This window comes from Eupeodes corollae, chromosome 2 (genome assembly GCF_945859685.1).
Source record: "Eupeodes corollae chromosome 2, idEupCoro1.1, whole genome shotgun sequence".
In the NCBI taxonomy this organism is placed as follows: domain Eukaryota; kingdom Metazoa; phylum Arthropoda; class Insecta; order Diptera; family Syrphidae; genus Eupeodes; species Eupeodes corollae.
In genome coordinates, this window is record NC_079148.1 from 95,378,156 (window position 1) to 95,400,966 (window position 22,811).

General features: G+C 37.2%; 2 protein-coding genes across 2 annotated transcripts; both read left to right on the plus strand.

Moving 5' to 3' along the window:
• Window positions 1-877: 877 nt before the first annotated feature.
• On the plus strand, window positions 878-1,866 carry LOC129947665 (Krueppel-like factor 5). Its single transcript, XM_056058301.1, has one exon. The coding sequence runs from the start codon at window positions 883-885 to the stop codon at window positions 1,714-1,716; it is 834 nt and encodes a 277-aa protein (XP_055914276.1). The 5' UTR covers window positions 878-882; the 3' UTR covers window positions 1,717-1,866.
• An 11,872-nt stretch (window positions 1,867-13,738) lies between these two features.
• LOC129947214 (opsin Rh1-like) lies at window positions 13,739-15,384 on the plus strand. The gene is made up of 6 exons (XM_056057681.1): window positions 13,739-13,825; window positions 13,897-13,963; window positions 14,026-14,516; window positions 14,578-14,725; window positions 14,800-15,077; window positions 15,140-15,384. Exons 1-6 carry the CDS (start codon window positions 13,818-13,820, stop codon window positions 15,264-15,266), a joined length of 1,119 nt encoding a protein of 372 aa, XP_055913656.1. The 5' UTR covers window positions 13,739-13,817; the 3' UTR covers window positions 15,267-15,384.
• The last annotated feature ends 7,427 nt before the right edge of the window (window positions 15,385-22,811 follow it).

The following is a 22,811-nucleotide window of genomic DNA, read 5'->3' on the forward strand; positions in this document are numbered from 1 at the left end:
CTGACGTTTGAAGAAACTTCAAAAATCACGATCAAAGCAAGCCCGCACTTGAATTTTCTTAAATATCTGAAGTAGATAAATTTTCATCAGCACCAATATCAACGATGCTCCGAACTGAGCGTAGAAATGCTTATCAAACCCAATCCGTTGTTTTTATTTTTGAATTCATTATCAATGTTGGTCTAGTTTTATTAACTTTAAGTCAAAACATTGCAAAATATGGCGCCAATGTCATAGTTTTTAATTTTCTGATAAAACATAAAACTTTTTTTGCTGCAGATTTTATTATTTTTGCTTGCCACGATAAACAAAAAATATATTTCAAAACAAAAAGTTCACAATTTTACCGTTTCCAAGACCAACAGTCTCAAGGGACTCATCATCGAAAATTCTCATTTCATCGATGTACGGCCTGACACCGTCTGGTACCCATTAGCACTACGAATTAAAACGACATGACACTTAGTGTGATAACAGACCGCTCCGCTCGCACAAATGGACAATGGACCACAACGTTGACGATGACGATATTGTCGGCGTGATGAGCGGCTGACGAGAATAAATTTGTTTTTGGATCTTTTTGCGCGTCTATTAACGAGTCCCCCGGGAGCGATCGGTACCCATCGCCATCACTCAGTCGATCCAGTTCCAGATTTCTGTAGCTATACAAGAAAAAAAAACTAATTAGGAACTCCATTATTCTCGCGTGAAATCTCTAGCTCTCACAGTTCAATTTGTAATCAATAAGTAATTTTAACGAAGAGCGCGTAATTAAAGACAAGAGCATAACATCCATGGTCAGATGATAAAATATTCCTGAATCATTTAAAACCGACTGTAACGGTGTCGAGAAGTTCAGTTCTCAATATTACTTCAAGAGCGATGGATTTTTTCTCAAACGGTTTCCAACAGCTATTCCATGATTTGGAACAGAATATCTCGTCCCCAAATGGAAACTACTTCGAGGACGTCAATAACAACAGGATGAGCAGTGACAGTGATCCCTATTACACCTGCGACTATTACAGCTACCTTGACCCACAAAGTCTCGAATTTCAACAGGATGACGCGAAGGACTCAATCTTGGGGATCGATCGGGCGCTGGAACAGTGTCTAGACTACTTGCTGCCTCTGGAAGAACACGATGCTGGAATTCAATCTGACCAGTGCCAGTGGGATTGGGAAATCAGCTTTCTGGATAGTTTGGTAGAAATGCCAGAGCCCGAGCAGAAACTCCCTGAAAAAACACCCCTCTGCGATGATTCCTGCGATTTATTCCTCAAAGACGCCAGTGAAAATCTAAATCTGTATCTAAAGCTTTTGCCAAGCGATGCCAGTGATCAGACGGAGAAGACATTTCCCTGCACCTTCGGAGAATGCACAAAGATCTATGCAAAGCCAGCCCACCTTAAGGCCCATATGCGTCGACATATGGGTGAAAAACCCTACGTATGCACCTGGCCACATTGTACGTGGAAGTTTTCGCGCTCCGACGAATTGGCCCGCCATCGACGATCACACTCGGGAGTGAAACCCTACAAGTGTAACTATTGTACGAAGTGTTTTGCCCGTTCGGACCATTTGGCGAAACATAGAAAAGTCCATGAGCGACGACTGCTGGCACTTGGTGGAAAGGATCGATTGGGACAGGTGTTGCCTGCGAGTGTTTTTCAAGTGAGGCCAGGACGAAAGCCTAAAAATCAAAATCTTAGATGATTATGAATTAAATAAGTTTGTTTTTAAGTTAAGTAGTTAAATTCAGTGTAAAGTGTATATGTTTTTTTTTTAATAAACAAACAAAAATAAGATAAGTACTAATAAGGAATTATTAAATAAAATATAGAAAAATGCTGTTATTATCTTCAATTTGTTGCTTATTACTTGGAGTACCGTTCTGTTGAGTTTGTCAAGTTAGTTTATTATTTTTTTTTAATCTTCAGAGCCTTACCAACGAGGTAAGAAAGGTCAAAACTGTTCCTGATGGATTAGACACACTTAGGCCAGGTTAGTGGCTCATTTTGATACTACAGGAATCTTCTAAGCCTAACGAAACGTAAAAATTGATGCTGTTAATGTGGTTAAGATAGTTTATATTGTATTAGAAAAATTCTCGTACATAAGTCTCACGTCTTTATAGCGTCTTGGATTAGCAATTTTTTACATATAGCGATTGGTAGGCCAGCATAGGCCAATGGTGGTAGAATGGGTTGTACTGTACCCTTTCTGGCGAGTTGATCTGCTTCACCTTTTTCTGAAATGTCTCTATGGTGCTACACCCAGCAAAGGTGAGTGTTAAACTGTTTTGTAGTTATGGACTGTTATAGAGTTTTTAGAGACAGAGGTTTGATAGCGGCCTGAGAAAATACTAGATATCAAGTTTTCCTTAAGCCGGGACAAAACATATTTTATCGCCAAAAGGAACACGCTACAATGATTGGAAAGGCGGAATGAGAATGTTCTGGATGGTTTAGGAATCTGAAAGTTTCGGTCGAATTGCAGTTGGGGGATAGTTCTTAGGATTACGGAGTGGCCAATGTTGTTTGTTGAGTTTTAAGGCGAATATCAGAGCTTGCAGCTACAAATTTATTTGCTAGGTTTATCAAGTTGTAGTACCCGTGGCATGATTGTTAGTGCGTTGGCCTGTCATGTCAGAAATCTTGCGTTCGATCCCTTATTATGACATCTAAAGTATTTTTTCACGGGTACTGCCTCTTGCGAGAAATTGACAAATTCTCCAAGAGCAATTCTTGTAATGAAAAGTGCTTTCTCAAAAAAGCCGTTCGGATTCGGCTTAAAAACTGTGGGCCAGAATAGGACATTTTGCGATGAAATTAACTATATTTTCCCTTTCGTTGATATTGCACATGGAGCAAATCAGAGCTAAGTCATTGCGGTGCGGTATGAAGTTTAAAGATAGCAACTCTCCTTTTGCTAGGAACAGGAAAGATATTTGTTCACAGCTGAAATTGTCATTGAAATAGTTGCCTTGTTCTAAATCATATTGGAGTTTTGAATATATTTCTCTGTGAAGTGAGCTTCTCGCATTTTCTATGTTGCCTTCCCTTCCTTTGTAATGGAGGCTTTCCAGTAAATTACAGAGATAGGGTTTCCACACTGTAACATTTTCCAAAGTCTAGCTGAAAGATGAACATGATGGACTGAGACGTCGCGGTAAAAAATCGATATTTGGTGCTGAATGAGGGATCCGAAAATTTTCAAAAATTAAAAATATTGGCTTCAAACTTATTTTATTTCACAGAAAATATTGTTTTCGATATTCAGTCATTTTTATACAAAAATCCAACAGTCCAATTTTTCATAAAAAATAAAATCTACAAAAAATAGTACGCAAATTTGGTAAAAATTGATACGAGTACATATAGTCAAACTTTTAAGCAAGACAAATCGACAGACGGGATGGGAAGTTATCAGTGTGGGTCGCATCCCAGCCTCTTTTTTTATATCAAGTTGTGTGTTAGGTGTAGAGTTGGGTATTAAGTGCCGTAGATAGGGTCCTGCAAAGCGATCCGCTTAACGTGACTTACAATATTTTTACTTTTGAGAATGTTGTACTGTCAACTGTCAACATTTAATATATTTAACTTAAGATTTGCTAAGCATTAAAGTAAGACTTTTTTAACCTCTAGTTCAAAACATTCACAGTCAATGTATAGGTATAACATTTTTAAGAATGGATTTAAACACGATAATTAATTAAAAAAACAGACTGATCGTTTTATCTGGTTAAGGTTTTTTCTAGCCGTCTGAAAAATGTGAACGAACCCTATTATAACAAATATGTATTATTTCTTTGGTTATTAATAATTGATTTATTTCTACAATATCTTTTGTTTTGTGGTATATTTTCTTTCGCAGAGTCATTCTAAATTAAATACATGTTTACTCGTATGCTTGAGCAGTTGCTTCTTGTTGCTTTCAAATTAAATATTATGATTATTAAATCGATGGTTTTTAAAAATGCAAACAACCTACCTTTGTTTATGTTTTGAAGAATTATCTGCTATAATGAGTGCTTACAACCTCGAGGGTTTCATTAACAAGAGGGGATGATAATTAAAACAAAATAAACATAACTCTAATGTCGCTCAAACTTGCGCCGAAAATCAGGTTCACAATAATAATTAATTTAAAAAAATGAAAGAAGTGTTTCTATTAATGCAGATATTTTCATGATGATTGCTACGATTTCGACGGAAAATTTTCATTGCCGTTAATGTAATATAAATTTGGACCTTTATGATCAGAATTTTAAAAGATATGGGCAAAATTTAAAAAAAATCTAGCCCCCCCCTTATTCGAAATTTCAACTTTTTTAAATTTTTTTTTAGATTCTAAAAATTGTTCTTACCATTGTTCCAAAATAAGAGTGTCGTAAAAAGTATATTTTAAAAGATATTGCCTCCAATTTTTTTTTTTCAAAAATGCAATATTAAAATTGGGTCGCGCAACAGTCCGTTGTGAACCAGGGTCTAGTGACTTACAACTCTCAACCATTCCTGTGTGCGGGTACTGTTGTCAGGAATGGAAGGGATCTACAATTTTAGACCAAATCCGAACGTCTAATTTGAGAAAGCACTTTTTTCATGACAAGAATTACTTTTATAGGATTTGTTAATTCCTCGAAAGAGGCAGTACCCGCGAAATTTTTTTTTTAAATTAAGGTGACACAGGCAGGCATTGAACCCAAGACCCCTTGTATGACAGCCCAACTCACTAACCATAATTTTTTTTTTTTTTTTCTTTATTTCATTATTCTTATCTTACAAACTTTGTGCTTATATAATAATATAACAAATTCAAAAATATAGAAAGAATAACTAGTGACATTTGTATTTGAAAATAAAATAGTGTTAATGTCACATCATTGAAAATTACCTTCAAAATGTGGGGTGTACAACAATTTATTACCAATTTAAAATACAAAATTAAATAAAAGGAAAAGAATTTTATTAATGAGCAGAAGGCTTAGAACAAAAAAGGAAAAAAAGTATTAAATCTATACTTGATAATGTGCATAAGAATATACATAAATGAAAAACATAATTAAGTGATATACAGCAGCAGAGTTTTGATTTCACGGTGATTGAAATCTAGAAGCCGACTTTTTATTCTATTTAAGAAAATAGTTAGAGATCTAATAAACCGAAAGTTAATAGGTAGACGATTGAACAATTTAAATGCTACAACGGAGAAAAAGTTTCTGAAATGTGTAGTTCGAAATGATGGTGTGAGAACAGAATTAACCGAATTGCTACGCAAATACCTAGTGCCAGAAATTGGAATCTGCATATAACCACCTCTCAAGAAAAATATTTTTAAGACTTTGAAATAATATAAGTGTTTTAGTGGCAGAATTCCTAATGTCCTAAACAGAACCATAGAATGAGCCAAACGATTTGCTCTGAGTATTTTTCTTATAGCGCACTTTTGTAAAACAAAGAGTGGTTGGAGAATTGTATCGTAAGCACCCCCCCAACAACTCAATCCATACTGTAATCTTGATTGAAATATTCCATAATAAACCATTCTAAGTGTTTTACTGTCACAGAAATTTCTGAGTCGAAAAAAACTACGAATACAATAACGTAAATATTTTTTTAGATTTGAAACATGTTCGAGCCATCTCATATTATTATCAATAGTTATACATACAAGTTGCATGTTCATTAAACATTTTATCAGGTGCATCAGAAGTACACAAACAACTCAACAAGTTTTGCCTGATACAGTTGTTGGCATGAAAATAAATTTCGCCACCAGAGCTTTCCGGACTACTATGGCTGAAGAACATTAGTTTTGTTTTCCTGCTCACAAATAATTTGTGTTCAGAAAACCAAATTCGAAGAAGATGAACATCGTGATTGATTTCAGCACTAAGGTTTAAAGCACTATCTGAACGGTAAGCAATCCCAAGATCATCAGCAAAGGCTGTAACCTTACCTTTAAACAGTTGATTAAAAAGAGAGTTAATGTAAATTAGGAACAATATAGGCCCCATGACTGAACCTTGGGGCACACCTTGCTTTATAATCTTTGAGTTACTAAGTATATCTCCGACTTTAACTTTTTGATTTCTATCCTTTAGGTAAGACTTAAACCAATCATAAATAAAACCCCGGAAACCTACGCAATACAATTTTTCTAATAGGACACTATGGTTTACCATGTCAAACGCCTTGGTTATGTCCACAAAGAGGCCAGCACCGATTTTTTTGTCATCCAACGCCTTATATATGGAAGAACAGAATTCCACAAGGGCATCTTCAGTAGAAAGCCCCTCTCTAAACCCAAACTGAGCTGGACTTAAAAACTTTATTTTTGTTAGGTAGCCCATTACCCTACACTTAATGGCTTTTTCAAAAATTTTAGAAATTGAAGACAATAGCGAAATAGGTCTATAATTATTTTATAACCTATTATTTACGCTGATGATCGATCTTTCAAAAAAATCTCGATTTTGTAAAAAATATTTTAGCCTCCCCTTTCCAAAAATTAAAAATTAAAAAAGTGTTCCAAGTCAAACCATACTTCATTCAGCAAATAAAGCTGAAGACGCACAAAACCCAAACAAATAATTTTTAACCTCTCTAGTGCCCCCTACCCCCTCGAAAAATTTTAAAATTTTAAGCCAAAGCTGTATTCTTTCAACAAAGCGCAAAATGTCTTTAAGATTTCGACTCTATGAAATCAATAATGTTTATGCCTACATTCAAAAAAATATCCCCAACCCCCTTGTTTACAAACTTCCACATTTAAAAAATATTTTTATATCCAAAATCACTCAAATCAAATTGTTCAAAAATATTCAAAAATGAAGAATTGAAGACAAAAAAACACTTTAAAACACTAGACTTTAAGTGTTTTTTTGGCTTCAACTTTTTATTAACAACTGAATTTCGACTCAAATATCTTTTCAAAAACTTGAGATTAACATACGTAACAATTTTGACAAAAATCGAATTGACGGTTTATTTTACAAAACATAAACAAAAAAATTATTAAAAGTTGTTAAAAATTGATTTTCGACTCAAATATCTTTTTAAAATTTTGAGTTATCGGCTTTCAACTACTTTTATCTTTAAAAAAAAAAATTAAAAACATTTTTTTTATTTCACAAACACGAAAACTGACAAACTTTTGAGCAAGTCAAATCGGCAGACGGGTTGGAACGTTATCAGTGTGGGTCGCATCGCACCCTCTTTTATTAATTAAGAAGTTTTATAGGGTCCTCCAAATATTGTATTGTTTTTAAAATGCTATAAAACCATTGAGTATAGCTTCGGCTGTGTGGCATTGGCACATAGTACCGTCTTTTTGAAACCAAATGTTGCCAACATCCTCCCCTTCAATTTTTGTGACCAAAAATTCGTTTAGCATGGCTCGATAAATCCACTCTAATCGTGACTCGTTTTGGGTGTATCGGCTTTTTAATAAATGGGTGCGTGTTTTCTTTGGCCCAAATGCGACAATTTTGCTTGCTGAAAACAAGATTTTTTTGGTAAAAAGCTCTAAGCGTTGTTCAGGCGTATACACAGCCATTCGTTCAGCGAAAGGATAAAACTAATTATCTGTCCAATCAGACATGAGCTAAGTGTTATTGTTCACGAAATAAAAACTAGTTAAAAAAAAAGTTAGATGGCGGACCCTTTAGTATGATCAAAGCCTGATTGTTGAAGGATGGAATCTTTACTAATAATTAAATAAAATTTAAAAGCAAATATTCATTAAATTAACTTTTACTTTAGAAAAATTATAAGCTAAGTAGTGATGTAGAATTTTTTGTATACGTCTAAAGCACTTCCCAAAAAGTGCCTTATATCTTGAGTAAAAATGAGTTGTAGCTCATTTAGTCTTGCAATAAAAAGTTTCTGACACTTTTTTTTGTAGAGTTGATAGATTTGGAGAAAAACGATGGTTAACGTTAAATAAAGCATTTTTATGGAAATACTAGCTTTTACCCGCAACTTTGTCCGCATTATATAGTTTTTTTTTTAGATAGTATAGTATGATAAAACCTGAGCTGTACTATTTTGTACGTACATTTGTTAGAATTGTGCCGAGATTGGATGAGGCCATACTAAGTGTAATTGTCATGGGATAGATAAGGTCAGGTTTAAGAAGAAGATAGATAACTGCAATACGTTTTATATATACTACGTTTTTTTGCTTTTTCTTCCTTGGCCTGAACGTACAGATTTTGTGGCGTTTTGTCAGCGTTTTCCCCTGAGCTTTATTTGTTGTTATTTCAAAATGCTGTTCCAGAGGAAACTATGTAATCTTTTAAACTGGACGGCAATCATGATTTTATGGCTGTTATAATATTTCGTCCTAGGTGCGTAATCGTAGTACCCGTGGCATGATGGTTAGTGCGTTGGATTGTCATGCGAGAGGTCTTGGGTTCAATCCCTGCCTAGGCCACCTAAAGTGTTTTCACGGGTACTGCCTCTTGCGAGGAATTGACAATTTCTCCAAGAGTAATTCTTGTCATGAAAAGTGCTTTCTCAAATTTGCCGTTCGGATTCGGCTTAAAACTGTAGGTCCCTTCCGTCTCTTATAATAGTACTCGCACACAGGAATGGTTGAGAGTTGTCAGTCACTAGGCCCTAGTTCTCAAACGGACTGTTGCGCCACCCAATTTATTTATTTATGTTTAGGTGCGTAATCTGTAGCCGTGTACCATTGCTTAAGTTTGGTGCGTCAAGATTTCTGATTAACCGTTCTTTAATCTCAACTTATGAGAATTCCAAAGAATTAAGAAACTCTATAGGGTATTCTACCGCGTGTGACCCCGGCGAACGGACTCGCTCCGCTCTTCAGCCGAAACAGAATTATCATACAGACCCAGTGAATTATTTGTTGTACCTACATCCTACATGCCTCGTGTTTCGCGATGAAAGGTTGAGCATAGCAAAGTTTAGGTTTATAATTATTATTATTTGTGGAACTTGGTGGGAGCCACAGTTTACGACTAACGTTGAAGGCTTGAGGCACGTAATGCACGAAGTCCTATAGTTAATATACGTGTATGATAAGTTTAAAATGTTCGACAACTTATTTCATAAGGGTTGGGAATGCGTTTTTTCCCGTAATACCAATTTTATCCAAATATTATTCAAATCTTTAATTTAGTAGTGAAAGCGATCACATTCCCCGGAAAGTATTTATTCCCATGGAATGCGTTGTTTCCCCGAGGTCAAAAGTAACTCATGTCCTTTCTTAAGTCTCAAACTATCTCCTTACCAAATTTCATTTAGATCTGTTATTTATTGTAGGCGTAAAAGCGATCGGCCCACCTAAATTTTCCCATGGAAATGCGGCATTTTCCCGGGGTAAAAAGTAGCCTATGTCCTTTCTTGGATATCAAAATATCTACATTAAAAATTTCATGCAAATTAGTTTAGTAGTTTGGGCGTGATTGAGTAACAGACAGACAAACAGAGTTACTTTCGCATTTATAATATTAGTATGGATTTTAGAAACATTTTGACTGCCATTAAAAATAAACAAGTCTTAGAACAAGTACGCAATCGAAAAAAGTTGGTCTCCTAATTGGTTCGGACGCTAATGCCCATCACACGGTATGGGGTAGCTCTGATATAAATGAGAGGGGTGAGTCCTTATTTGATTACTTACTAAGCACTAACCTACTCATAAGTAATATTGGTAATGAACCCACTTTTGTAACCAAGAATAGGAAAGAGGTACTGATATTTATTACACTTACCTCTGACTTGATCCACAATCTGATTTCAATCTGGCATGTCTCAAAAGATAATTCCTTCTCTGACCACAGATACATTCAGTTTGAGCTCAAAGATGTGGCAGATATTGTGAGCGATATAGGGAGGTACTAGCAAAACTGCTTGATCACAACCTTCTTAAAAGCTCCTCCAGTAAAGATGAAGTGGACCTTTCTGTGAAACATCTCACCGAAGCCTTTAATGAATCAATGAGAATGTCATGCCCTGTAACCATTTTAAAGGGTAAAAAGAAACCTCATTAGTGGCGTAAAGAACTAGAACCATTCAGAGAGAGCTGTCGCAAACTATTCAATAGATCTAAGTACACCAGATCTCCTTCTGACTGCGACTTATACAAACAAGCTCTAAAGCAATATAAAAAAGAATTAATGAAGAGTAAGAGGTTTTCTTGGAGAAACTTTTGTGGTAAAATAGAAAATACTTCAGAAGCCTCAAGACTCAGGAAAATTTTCTCAAAAAGTCCAACAATACCCAGTGCTTTAAAGACAGAAGCAGGCACGTGGACTATCACAGATGAAGAATCTCTTAAAATGTTATTAGACACCCACTTTCCAGGTAGCTCTAACATACTTAACGACTTAACATCAGAGTCTCAAGCTTCTACAAGCGAGTAAGTTGATCTTATAACTCGGGAAAAACTGCAATAGGTCATAGACAGCTTAGATCCATATAAATCTCCAGGACCGAACTACAAAAATGCTCAGACAAAAATGCATCATTCCACCATTGGAAATCATTCTGACAAGCTGTTTAAGGTTGAGATATATTCCCAAAGCCTGGAGAATGGCAAAAGTAGTCTTCATTCCTAAAGCAGGAAAACCCTCACACGTTAACCCTAAAGATCTAAGACCAATCAACCTATCATTCTTCCTTCTAAAAACCTTGGGAAGATTAATTGAAATTTAAATCAGACATAACTTAAAACCATGTCTCATTTCCACAGCTCAACTTGCTTACTCTAAGGGAAAATCAGTAGAATCAGCACTTCATTCGCTATTACGTATTATTGAATATTCCCTCCAATACAAAGAATACAACTTAGTAACGTTCCTAGATATTGAAGGAGCTTTCAACAACGTCAGTTACCAGGCGATCACAACAGCAATGGATTAGCTGAAATTAGAGAAATCACTCATAGATCTTATAAGCCTCATGCTAACTTCTAGCATGAGAAGTTTTACTACCACCAGATCGGTGAATCGAGGCACCCCCCAAGGAGGGGTCCTTTCGCCTCTTTTATGGAATATGGTAGTAAACGGTCTACTTACATCATTGGAAGCAGAGGGTTTCAGGTTGATTGTCTATGCTGACGACGTTGCAATATCCGTATCTGGGAAGCAACCCCAAGTTCTCTCGGAACTCCTACAAAAATGCCTTAAATAGGCTAACAAAATGGGTTTAGCAATGTGGCTTGTGGTCAATCCACATAAAACAGAATTAATACTCTTTTTGAGAAGATATAAAATTCCTCAGATTAGCCCACCCAAGATTAAAGGAATACCATTAAACTTTTCCGGCCAAGCTAAATATTTAGGCCTCATTTTCGACAAAAAACTAAAATGGAGTGCAAATATTGATGAATATTTTTACTTGTATAAAGGCCATAGGATCAAAACGGGGCTTCTCCCCAAAAATGACCCACTGGCTATACACTTCGGTAATCAGTCCGATTCTCATTTTTGGAGCTGTCGTATGGTGGACCGCACTGGACAAGATAGTAAATCTAAATAAGCTCATCAAAGTCCAGCGGTCAGCAGTTATGTGCATCACAGGAGCACTTCGCTCAAAACCAACAGCAGCACTTCTCCAAAATGGTGGCAGCCAACTCATGTATGAGGCTTAAAACCACCTCTCAATGGAACAGTAACAATACTGGACATACTACTATTCTAGACAAATTCAGATCTATCCCAGATCGCTTAGAATATACCACCCAAAAATGGTATTCGGTAAAAGCTTCCATGGGTCCATCCCTTCAAGATCCTCCTGGAAAGAAGAGAGGCCCTGGGCGTTTTATCTTGCAAGGATATATACGAATCTTCTCGGACAGCCAAGCTGCTCTTAAATCCACAAACTCTCAAATAGTCCACGATTGTCGATCATCTCTGAATGAGATGACGGAACAGTTTAACATTCACCTCATTTGGGTGCCGGGCCACAGAGACATTCCGGGAAATTGCAAAGCCTGCGCCAAAAAACGGAACACTTCTGCCTTATGTTAGACAAAAACATAATATAGGAACACCACTTGCTACATGCAAATATCTTCTCAAACAATATACTCTAGAATCAACAAATGCTTCATGGTCACAGAGTTCCACCTGCCTAGCAACCAAGCAAATATGGTCAAGCATAGACTTAAAACGGTCAAAAGGCTTGATATCCCTGAGCAGACAAAGTATAAGCTCTACAATTGGAGTAATAACAGGACACTGCCTCATAGGTTAGGGGTCTACACAAATGACCTCTGTAGAAGCTGCATGGACGAGGAGGAAGAGAAAACAGTCCAACACCTTCTATGTACATGTCCAGCTCTCTCCATTAGAAGGAATAACTTTCTCCCTTCTTCGATAATACCAGTGAACTGGTACAAGTACAAAATGGTTTGTGTAAGTTCCTTACTCTCCCATGAGTAACCTCATTAGTGGTATCACAATGGACCCTTGAAGTCTACGTGCGTCAATGACATCTGGACAGCCACTCCAACCTAACCTAACCTAGAACAAGTACTGATATGTCATAATTTTTCGCAATTTGTTAAATAACTCTAATAAAGCTTTTTTCGCACGTTTGACGAATCATCAGGATTAAATTCCATTAAAACTATATTTCAATTTCTTCTTAGGTTAAAAAGCACCAAAGTGAACTTTTCGTCACAATGAGGTTTCAAAGACCAGAAATTTTATTTTGGTATTTCAAACCTTTTCGGTTTCTTTGGACTCTACTCATCACATTGCTTGTTTTCAATTTAAATCTGTCAGAAGAAAATTTTCCGACAAAATTATGAGATTTCGGAAAATAAGAGTTAATATTTATTCTTTTCACAAATAAAAATCTTTTCATTTTTATGTTGCGAATAAAACTACAAACGTCATGACAAAACAACAACAACAAAAAGCAAACATATAAACACTGAAGCCAATATTGGCAATGCCAAAAGATTAAAGTTTATGCTCGCGCAAGCAAATTCTTTATAAGCCTTTTCCAGTGTTTCTACTTATATTGTAAAAGTGCAATAGATTCAGGGGTGGAACTGATAGAAAAATGTCTGGCTTATTAAAGGCCTTATATGTTTTGAATATGTGTATTCTTTATATGTAAATTATTGTAAACAAAAAATGATGACATTTTTCAGAATTAAAAAACATTTCTTTTAAAATATTGACGAAAAAATATGACCTTGGTTTAACCGAGAAAAGTGAGACGTTTTTAGTTTTGAAAAACCGAAGAAACCTTGGATCTTTTATCTTTAAGTCAGTCATGCTCGTGGTAACCAATTGAGTATATCTCAAAACATTTCGTGTGATATTTAGACTATGATTAATGTTTTAGTAAAATGTTCACTTCCAGAGATACAAAAATCTACATAAAGTCAAACCGGAAGATACGCTTCTGTCAATAGGAAGAATTTGGCACAAAAATATATAAGAATGTTTTTAAAATTTAACTGCATCAAAAGATAATTTTCCATCATGAACCTCGGGCTGTAAATTATGATACGATTTCTAACTTCAACCCCATAACATAATTTTAATATTTCTTTTCAGATCCACCCCTGACTGTGTTTGATGTTGGGGTTCTGTGTTCATTCATTTATAAACTTAAACCGCATTAGATAAAAAGTGAATCACAAATAATAAAAATGTTTTGACTTTGAAAATCGTTATAAATATGAATATACGCCAAAAAAGGGAGAAGTAAAACAACAAATTTAATATAATTAAATTAAAATAAAACTATAAAAACTAGGTGCCGCTGGAATTAGTTGTGATAGCCAAACAAAGCGTCTTCCACTAACAAGACCTATACCGCGCCATGGAGACGTAAGTTAATATATATTCAAGTATTTTTATAGGATTAATTATTGTTTAAATTTGTATAAAATTCATTACAGTATGCATAGTGGTTACTCTTACGGGCCCCAATTCATGGCCCTATCGAATGGATCTGTCACCGATAAAGTGAGTCCCAATAAAAGTCATCAACTTCTCAAAGTTTCAAATTATTAATTCTGTTTTTTAAGGTTACACCTGATATGGCACATCTTGTCCATCCATATTGGAATCAATTCCCACCAATGGACCCGTTTTGGAATAAGGCCCTAGGTGCTTTTCTATCAATTATGGGAACCATATCATTTTGCGGCAATGGCATTGTGGTTTATATATTTTCAACAACCAAATCCCTGAAGACCCCAGCAAATTTGCTGGTTTTGAATCTGGCGTTTTCGGACTTTTGTATGATGCTCACAAATTGCCCAATGATGATTATAAATTTGTTCTATGAAACGTGGATATTGGGGCCAATGATGTGCGATGTTTATGCGTTGTGTGGATCGATGTTTGGAAATGTTTCGATTTGGTCCATGAGTATGATAGCCATGGACAGATATGAAGTCATTGTCAAAGGTGTTACCGGACGTCCTATGACGATCAAATTGGCAATAACGAAGATCCTGATTATATGGACATTCGCAGCCTTTTGGACGGCTGGACCTTTGTTCGGATGGAGCAGGTAATTTGTTAACTTTTATTTATCACTTTTAAATTTTGAAACAATTTTTGATTTTCTGCAGATACGTTCCCGAGGGAAATTTGACTTCATGTGGAATTGAATATCTTGAACGAAACTGGAACCCTCGAACTTATTTAATATTTTACTCAATTTTCGTCTACTACTTGCCATTGTTTATGATTTGCCATTCTTATTGGTTTATTATTGCGGTAGGTTTTCTTCTTCTTAAATAAATCAATTCAAAACTTTTCAAAAACAAAATATTTTTGTTCCATACTTTCAGGCTGTAGCAGCTCACGAAAAGGCCATGCGAGAACAAGCAAAGAAAATGAATGTCAAATCCTTGCGCTCATCTGAGGATAACGAGAAGAGCGCCGAAGGAAAACTGGCCAAAGTGGCTTTGGTCACGATTTCATTGTGGTTCACTGCTTGGACACCATATCTCATTATCAATTGCATGGGTTTGTTCAAATTTGAAGGCATAACTCCACTTTTAACAATTTGGGGTGCAACGTTTGCAAAGTCAAGTGCTTGCGTCAATCCGATTGTCTACGGAATCAGGTAACCAAAATTTAGAGTATTTAAAAGAATAGATAGCTTATGAATGTTAATTTGTTGAATAGCCATCCAAAGTATCGCATTGCCCTTAAGGAAAAATGTCCCTGCTTAGTTTGCGGTTCAACAGAAGAACCTAAGAGCAGTGACGCAACTTCGCAAGCCACAACTGGAGAAGCAGAATCAAAGGCATAAATTTAACTAAATGTATATAAACATATTTGAATATCTTAAACTAAACAATTTTGTACGCATCATTCTTACGCTAAGTTTAAATATAAGTGCATTGACAATCTGAAAAAATTATGAAAAAAATTTGGTGTTTGATTTTGAATAATTTTTGGCTGGTTTTCAGGTGAACTAGTAAAGGTTTTCCAATAAGAGGTTTCTTTTTAAAATTGATAACGAGTGTTTTTTAGGAGAACTCAATGGATGTTTTTTTTATATCAGTCTCATCGATAATGGACAAAAATATTTTATCCAAATGGATGCCACGGCTACGATTGCAGCAACATATAGTTTCCATATAACTTTGTATAATGAATTCGCAAATTAGCGGCTGTGTTTATGTCAAATGTCATCAAATGTGGAGATAAGGCGTAAACCTAATATTTAACGTGATCCCCAAAGGAGGAAGTCTAAGGTTGATAAATCGAAAGAATTTAAACAGGAACTTTTATTAGAAGATATAGATTGCCTCGATGCAAGTCTTGATGAAAAAAGAGCCTTCAGTCTTCTCGATCTCAATTTTAGTTGTACTATATAATTTTTTTTAATAATAAGCGCACACTCAAAGGGGATTCTAATACCCTTATTATGAAGACACAGTGTGAGTACTAGGAAAGAGAGAGAGGGGTTGAAAGGAGGTGTCGGTGCACATTGGTTTTGAATAGCTAAATATTGCCATGGCTAGAAAAGACAGAGTGTGGCATCGAGTGTGGAATCGCATAGTACGGCTAAAAAACGAATCTCTGTATTTGACAGTGCAACCGAAGTTGGGCTCGAGGGTATATTGATGTGCATTCCTAGAAGGGCGAGTATTACGGTTGAACTGTTCAAGGGGAGGAATGCAACTGGCTATTTCTCTTGAGCATAAAACGTTAAAACTTCGGTAAAAGAGGGTGAGACAATAAAATTCAAGAGGACACAAGCGTAAAAAGGTTTTTCTCAAAACCCACCTCTGTCTATCAACTCCTACTCTTACCTCCCCGCGGTGAACATCGGGTATCTAGTACCTCAACTGGAGATTGGGTTCTAACCCCAGTGGAAAGTTGTTGGGGGCAGCAAACGAGAGAGGGGGAGAGGTGTTTCCACTAAGGCACCTCTCCTTATCCAGAAGGCAGCGGACGAATTCTCGAGATGGCATCCACGGTGGTGTCTATAGTTCCTAATAGGGCTTCTTCGACATATTCGGAGCCCAGGCCTGTAAGGAGCGGTTTATCCAGCTCCCCGTCTTTGGAGTTGTTCTAAGGATCTGGCCCTTCAGGTACTCGGTTGTGCCGTCGGGGTGACTACCTAGCCACGTAAAAAAATACCTTTAGTTGCGAAGCACCAACAACACTGTTGACAACCCACGCAAACGAAATAAGGACAACTAACTTCGGAATGTTAGGTCCCTTAACAGACCACGTGCAGCCGAACAATTAGCGGAAGTCCTAAACTGCTGCAAGGCAGATATTAGCGCCATCCAAGAAGTGCGATGGGATGGACCGGGAAAACGCAAACTAAAAGACTGCGACTACTACCGAGAACAAAGACAGCTTCTATTTGGGTGTGGATTTGTTGTTGGAACTAGACTCAGGCAAAAAGTTCAACAATGTGAGCGAGCGCATCACGACAATCCGCATCAAGGCTAAATTCGCCAACATAAGCCTAATATGCGCACATGTCCCAACACAGGAGGAAGATTAAGACACCAAAGACATATTCTTCGAGCTCTTGGACAAGACATATGAGCAGTGCCCTGGCTATGACATTAAAATTGTCTTAGGAGATTTTAATGCCTAAGCTAGGAAGAGAGGACAACTTTGGTGGATCAGGAGATACAACCTGCACGACACCACCTCCGACAACGGATTCAGGCTGATTGATTTTGCTGAGGGGCGAGACGTTCTGGTAGCTAGTGCGCAGTTCACGCATCTTAATATCCACAAGGGGACATGGAAATCTCCTGATCAATCAACCGTCTACCAGATTGACCACATTGCGATCGACACACGACACTTCTCCAGTATAGAGGATATGCGAACATTCCGAGGGGCCAACATTGACTCGGACCACTACCTCGTTATAGCCAAGGAAAATAAATAAATAAATTAGGTGGTGCAACAGTCCATGAAGAACCAGGGCCTAGTGACTTACAACTCTCAAAAATTTCTGTGTGCGAGTAATGTTGTCAGAGATGGAAGGGACCTACAGTTTGTATGCCGAATCCGAACCGAGAAAGCACTTTTCGTAACAAGAATTACTCTTGGAGTATTTGTCAATTCCTTGCAAGAGCAGTACCCGTGAAGAAAGTTAGGTGGCATAGACAGGGATTGAACCCAAGACACCTTGCATGACAGTCCAACGCACTAACCATCACGCTACGGGTACTACTAGCCAAGGTACGTCTACGGATATCCCAATTTAAGCCAAAACAAGGAAGAACTGTGAGAAGATTCGACGTTAGACGGCTACAAACACAAGAGACTGCCATGTACTTTTTTCGATCAAGTCTCCTTTTAAGAAGTCCTATGCTGCCTGCATTCAGCATTGAAAACCAGTGGCAACATTGCCATGCAGCCATCAGAGATGCCGCCTCTGAAGTGCTAGGTTTCACACGGCCACCACAGCGAAACCCCTGGTTTGACGAAACAAGCGCATACACCGAAACAACAGGCATACAAAACGGCGCTGCAAAAAAGGACCAGAGGTGCTCGCGAGCTCTACGAGCAGAATAGGGGAGAGGAATACCGACTTCTTAGATGGAAAAAAAGAGGGCATGAGAAGCGCGCGATCGAGGAGATTGAGGGTTGTAAATTTTACCAAAAGGTAAAAAAAACCTCCCAAGGGTACCAGCCACGAACCGAAGCCTGTAAAGACGATCAGGGGAATATTGTAGTAGAACCGCCGTCGATGTTGAGAATATGGCAAGACCACCTCTCCAAATTTTATAACGGCGATGACGAACCGAATTCCGCTGTAACCTAGGCGACGCAGATCATTCCGCCTACCCGACCTTGACGAAGTGAAGACAGCATGCGATGAATGGAATCTCAGCATAGTATACCCGATACATATGAAAGGAGATCCTCTAAATTGCGCCAACTACAGAGGCATCAGTCTCCTTAACATCCGTATTATGTGAGCATCTGAAGCTGTTCGTCAATAACCTGATAGGTCCTTTTCAGTGTGGCTTCAGACCAGGAAAGTCCACTATCGACCACACTATGGCAGATCTTGGAAAAAACCCAGGAACTTCAAATCTATACCCACCATCTCTTTATCGATTTTAAAGCCGCGTATGACAGCATCTATAGGGAAGAGCTCAACAGAACAATGTCTAGTTTTGGCATCCCTGTCAAACTTATCCGTTTGTGCAGAATGACGATGGAGAATGCACGCCGCTGCTCTATCAAGGTCGGAAAAGATCTAACCGATGCATTTGATGTCAAAAAAGGTTTTAGGCAAGGCGATGCATTGTCATGCGACTTCTTCAACATCGTTCTGGAAAGAATTGTGCAAAACTCAACCGTCAACACTAGAGGTACAATCTTCCAAAGGTACATACAATAACTCGGATACGCAGATGATATTGACACACTTTGAAGATCAAAGCGTGATGTCAGTGGAGCGTTTTTTAGTATTGCGACGAAAGCGAAGAAGATGGGTTTAGTGGTCAATGAGGGCAAGACCAAGTATATGCTATCATCAAAAAAGGAAACTGAGCAACCACGTGTTGGACAAAACGTCAACATGGACAGCTGTAATTTTGAGGTAGTTAAGGACTTTGTCTACCTAGGCACCGCTATTAAAACATACAACGACACCAGCGCTGAAATTAAACGAAGAATAACTCTTGCAAATCGCTGTTTCTTTGGACTTAAAAGCCAATTGAGGAGTAAAGTCCTCTCTCGAGCATCTTAAATCACCATCTATAAGACACTCATTAAGTAAGTAAAGAGCTATCCAATGGTCATTGACAATGATTGTAGGAACCGAGGAAGAATTCCTCATATATTTTTACAAATGAACACAAATTTGTACTACTTATGGGACAGTGCAGTATTCTTTGCCTTAATTTTTGGTCATGTACAAATTTGGTCCATTGGATATGGGCGTTGCAGTCCTTCCGGTTTTCATCAGTGTAATTGGCTTTAAAACAACGGAAACTTGCTTTCTTGACTGTAGTAACATCTTTACAATTCACACCATGCGTTTTCTTTAGGTCTGATGCTTTTCAAGCTATTCGGGATAAAAGTTCTCATTCCAAGGAGAATCAAACTGCGATCATATCAGCTCTGGCGTCAACGTCACTATCAAGGAAGCATAGTGACCAGTTTAATATCCTAAAATAAATTATTGAGACCGTCCCAGTTGGCTTTCTCGTATTGCCAAACGGTTCTCTTAGGAGCTCTTTCTTTAACTGTAGAGTTTTTACACGAGAAATTTAATGATATGACACAATGGTCAGATGTGCCTTGAGAAGATAGAACACTAATAGTGTACTTACCAGGGTCAGAGGTAAGAAACAAGTCAAGAGTGTTTTCTGCTCGACCTACCACTTCCGATATTCGAGTTTGCTCGAGGACCATATGAGTTAATTGGTTCAACTCAGCGAAGATCTCAGCACACACTCCTTCGGATGTTGTCTTGCCAAAATGTTAAAGACATGAAAAATTGTGTACATTGAAATTGCCCGTAATAACGATTTTATGTACAGGCACTAGTTCCTTAGCCGTAAGAAATAATTTTAGAATTGACTATATTTCCTTCTCATTGCAATATTTAGGAATTCAAAACCAATGTGCATCGAAACCTGTCAATAAAGTATTCGAGTAAATTCTTACCAGCGATGATACGACTCTGCTAGTGATTGACGAACTTAAATTCTTCTGTTAACTTAACTTAAAAAGCCTTCAGACTTATGTCTTAGTTGAAAATATGGTGCGATGTCATTTGTGGAGAACCTAATTTCAAAGAGCGAGGATAAATCGACGAACCTGAGTTTTCGTCAACACTTTGGGCTACATCAGCAATATTTTCAGTTGTTTAAATAACGCCACCAGTTCTAATTCTTCATATCACGAAGTTGTCGAAACCACTCAGTTTTCTTCACCAATTCCATTTAATGTTGCTTTGCAAGAGGGTGCTTGACTACGACCCGAAAGTTCTTTTGTTTTGCTTTAAGTTTTGACTACAAAATCATCACCTTTTGTGTTGTGGATTTTAACAATTTCATTGTGCTGTTGAAACGTGTGTCGTTCCATTCTAAGTAATAAATTAGTCTTGACTTGTTAAATTTCAAATAATGACAGTTTCGAAAATGACTGCTGTCTAAAAAGCGAGCTATTAAAAATGAAACTTCTTATTAGATAAACCTTAAAATTATAAAATCTCTGCTAGCCATGAAACTGTTTTGGTAAGAATTGTGCTAGCACAAGTCACAAGATCCATATAGCTTTTTTGAACCTAGTGCAATAATAATTCCAGATGAAATGCAACCGTTTTCACCTGACCCCATGGCCAAAAGTTATATTTGCTCAACTAAAAGCTAAAATCTATGGGATAAAATATAAACCACCAGAAAGTCACATAAATTTATCAACGGTGAAATGAAAATTAGTTACCAACTTTCATGTGGCTTCAGTTCCATGTTTACGAAGACTATGTAGCTATACCGCTAAACTTTGATTCGAACTTAAAGACCTGGTTATAATGTTAGTCATACCAAAAACAGTTGCAGGAAATTATTCGTGAAGCATGTTCCAGCTGTGATGTTTTGAAATAGCATCCACAAATAAGGCCGCCATGCAAATGCACTGCAAAAACGCGCGTTTAAAATGTACACCTAATGGAAAACGCTAATGTACCATATACAAACGTCAAACAAGAAGCAAATACCGCCGGCTGTGTTGTGCAAAGCACCGACCACGGTGCACAGTGCACAGAGCTACAGAGCCACAGAGCCACAATACACTAGACACCGCACCGAAATTGTATATGCATAATAGTTTTATTTTTAATTAGACAAGTGGTGACTGTAATCGAGAATTAATTGCACATCGATCGAAATTCCAAAATAAATTTTAATTAAGTCGACAGTGTTTATATTCGCGACTGCAGCGACATTACACACTCGGTTGTGCTCGAAATGATGCTGATGCTGACAAACACAGAGTGGCCTTTAGAGTGCAACAAAACATCGAGAAGGAACACATGTAAGGTTTTACGGTATTTAAATTCCCCGGATCTAGCTGCCATGCCAGTGCGACTTGCCAGTGCCGCCTCGGCCTCAGTGTCCCTGTCCGACCGAGCATATTCGTTCCACCAGGCATACATTTTGTGAAATCTTTAAAATGGGCTTCTGCAGTAAAACAAAAAAAGAAACCACCAGCACAAATATACCTTAGTAATGCAGTTACATTGAGCTGCCGGCCGCAGGAATCCAAAGCACGACAGAATTTTCTCCAATTTATCGAGACTTGATGGGATGCCGCCACACCGAATGCAAATAGGGCGATATAGGCGCTTCTAGTATACGAATGTAACCAACTAACTATAGCTATTTTTTTTAGCGCTGCTTCTTCCAAATACGATTTCTCTGCGTAGCGGATTCTCGACAATGAGGACAATTTCAGTGAAGCAGCCAGCAGCGCAAGTCCCAGCACTCAGCACAGCAGTCGTCATTGTCAACTTTGAGTGGGGAATTTGAAATTCCACAAACCAAGATCGCGACAGATAAAAAAATCTGTTTTCAATTGAGCAGATAAATAGCACCCTATGACCCAGGATGTCAACGATAAATCGGATAGGTACAAGTACAGAGTTTATAATATGAAAACACGAGAACATAAAATGTCCTTGTAATCAGACTGACACAATGGTCTTTTTGGAAATGCATCAAGACTATGTAAACACTGATGACGTGGTTTTTTCTAAAAGATTCTTTATAAAAGGTTAGCTTTTCTTTTAGTCGGTATTAAGGAAAGTGCAAAAGGCTAAGAAAAGTTCACTTTCAGACTAAAATAGATCCACATTGTAATTATAATTGTAATTGTAATTGGAAGGAAGGATTACCTTTGCAATTGTAGTGTTGTAAAGGTCATGATTTGGATGATGAAATATCGCCCGAAGTGTGCGAAAAAATATTTAAAACTTACTTAAGGAATCGCATAACTTTATACTTTCGGAATTGAAGGCCCTGTGTGACTCAAAGTAGATAGAAAGAATTGGAAAATTTGAGAGTTTCAATTTAGGCACAAAACAAACACAGACATTTTGCATTTTATTCATACAAAACTTTTGTTCAAAACTTATTTATTTAAAATACAAAAACCGATTTAAATTTAATCGAAAAACATGAAACAAGAAACTGTTTTTAGCGTGAGTTTAAAAAAAGCTTTTAAATATGACATTTTTGGTTTAATAAATCAGCATTAAATTTGTTGTGTTTTTTTTCTTAAATGTATGCAATTTTTTATAACTACTTGTAAAATCCATCACGGGTTACAGAACTTGACAATTTTGAACTTATAT

Excerpts from the sequence above, each read along its gene's own strand:
- LOC129947665 (XM_056058301.1), top strand. The coding sequence starts at position 883 with ATGGATTTTTTCTCAAACGGTTTCCAACAGCTATTCCATGATTTGGAA.
- LOC129947214 (XM_056057681.1), top strand. Across the intron at positions 14,517-14,577 it reads CCTTTGTTCGGATGGAGCAG|ATACGTTCCCGAGGGAAATT; the intron begins GTAATTTGTTAA and ends GATTTTCTGCAG. Across the intron at positions 14,726-14,799 it reads CTTATTGGTTTATTATTGCG|GCTGTAGCAGCTCACGAAAA; the intron begins GTAGGTTTTCTT and ends CCATACTTTCAG.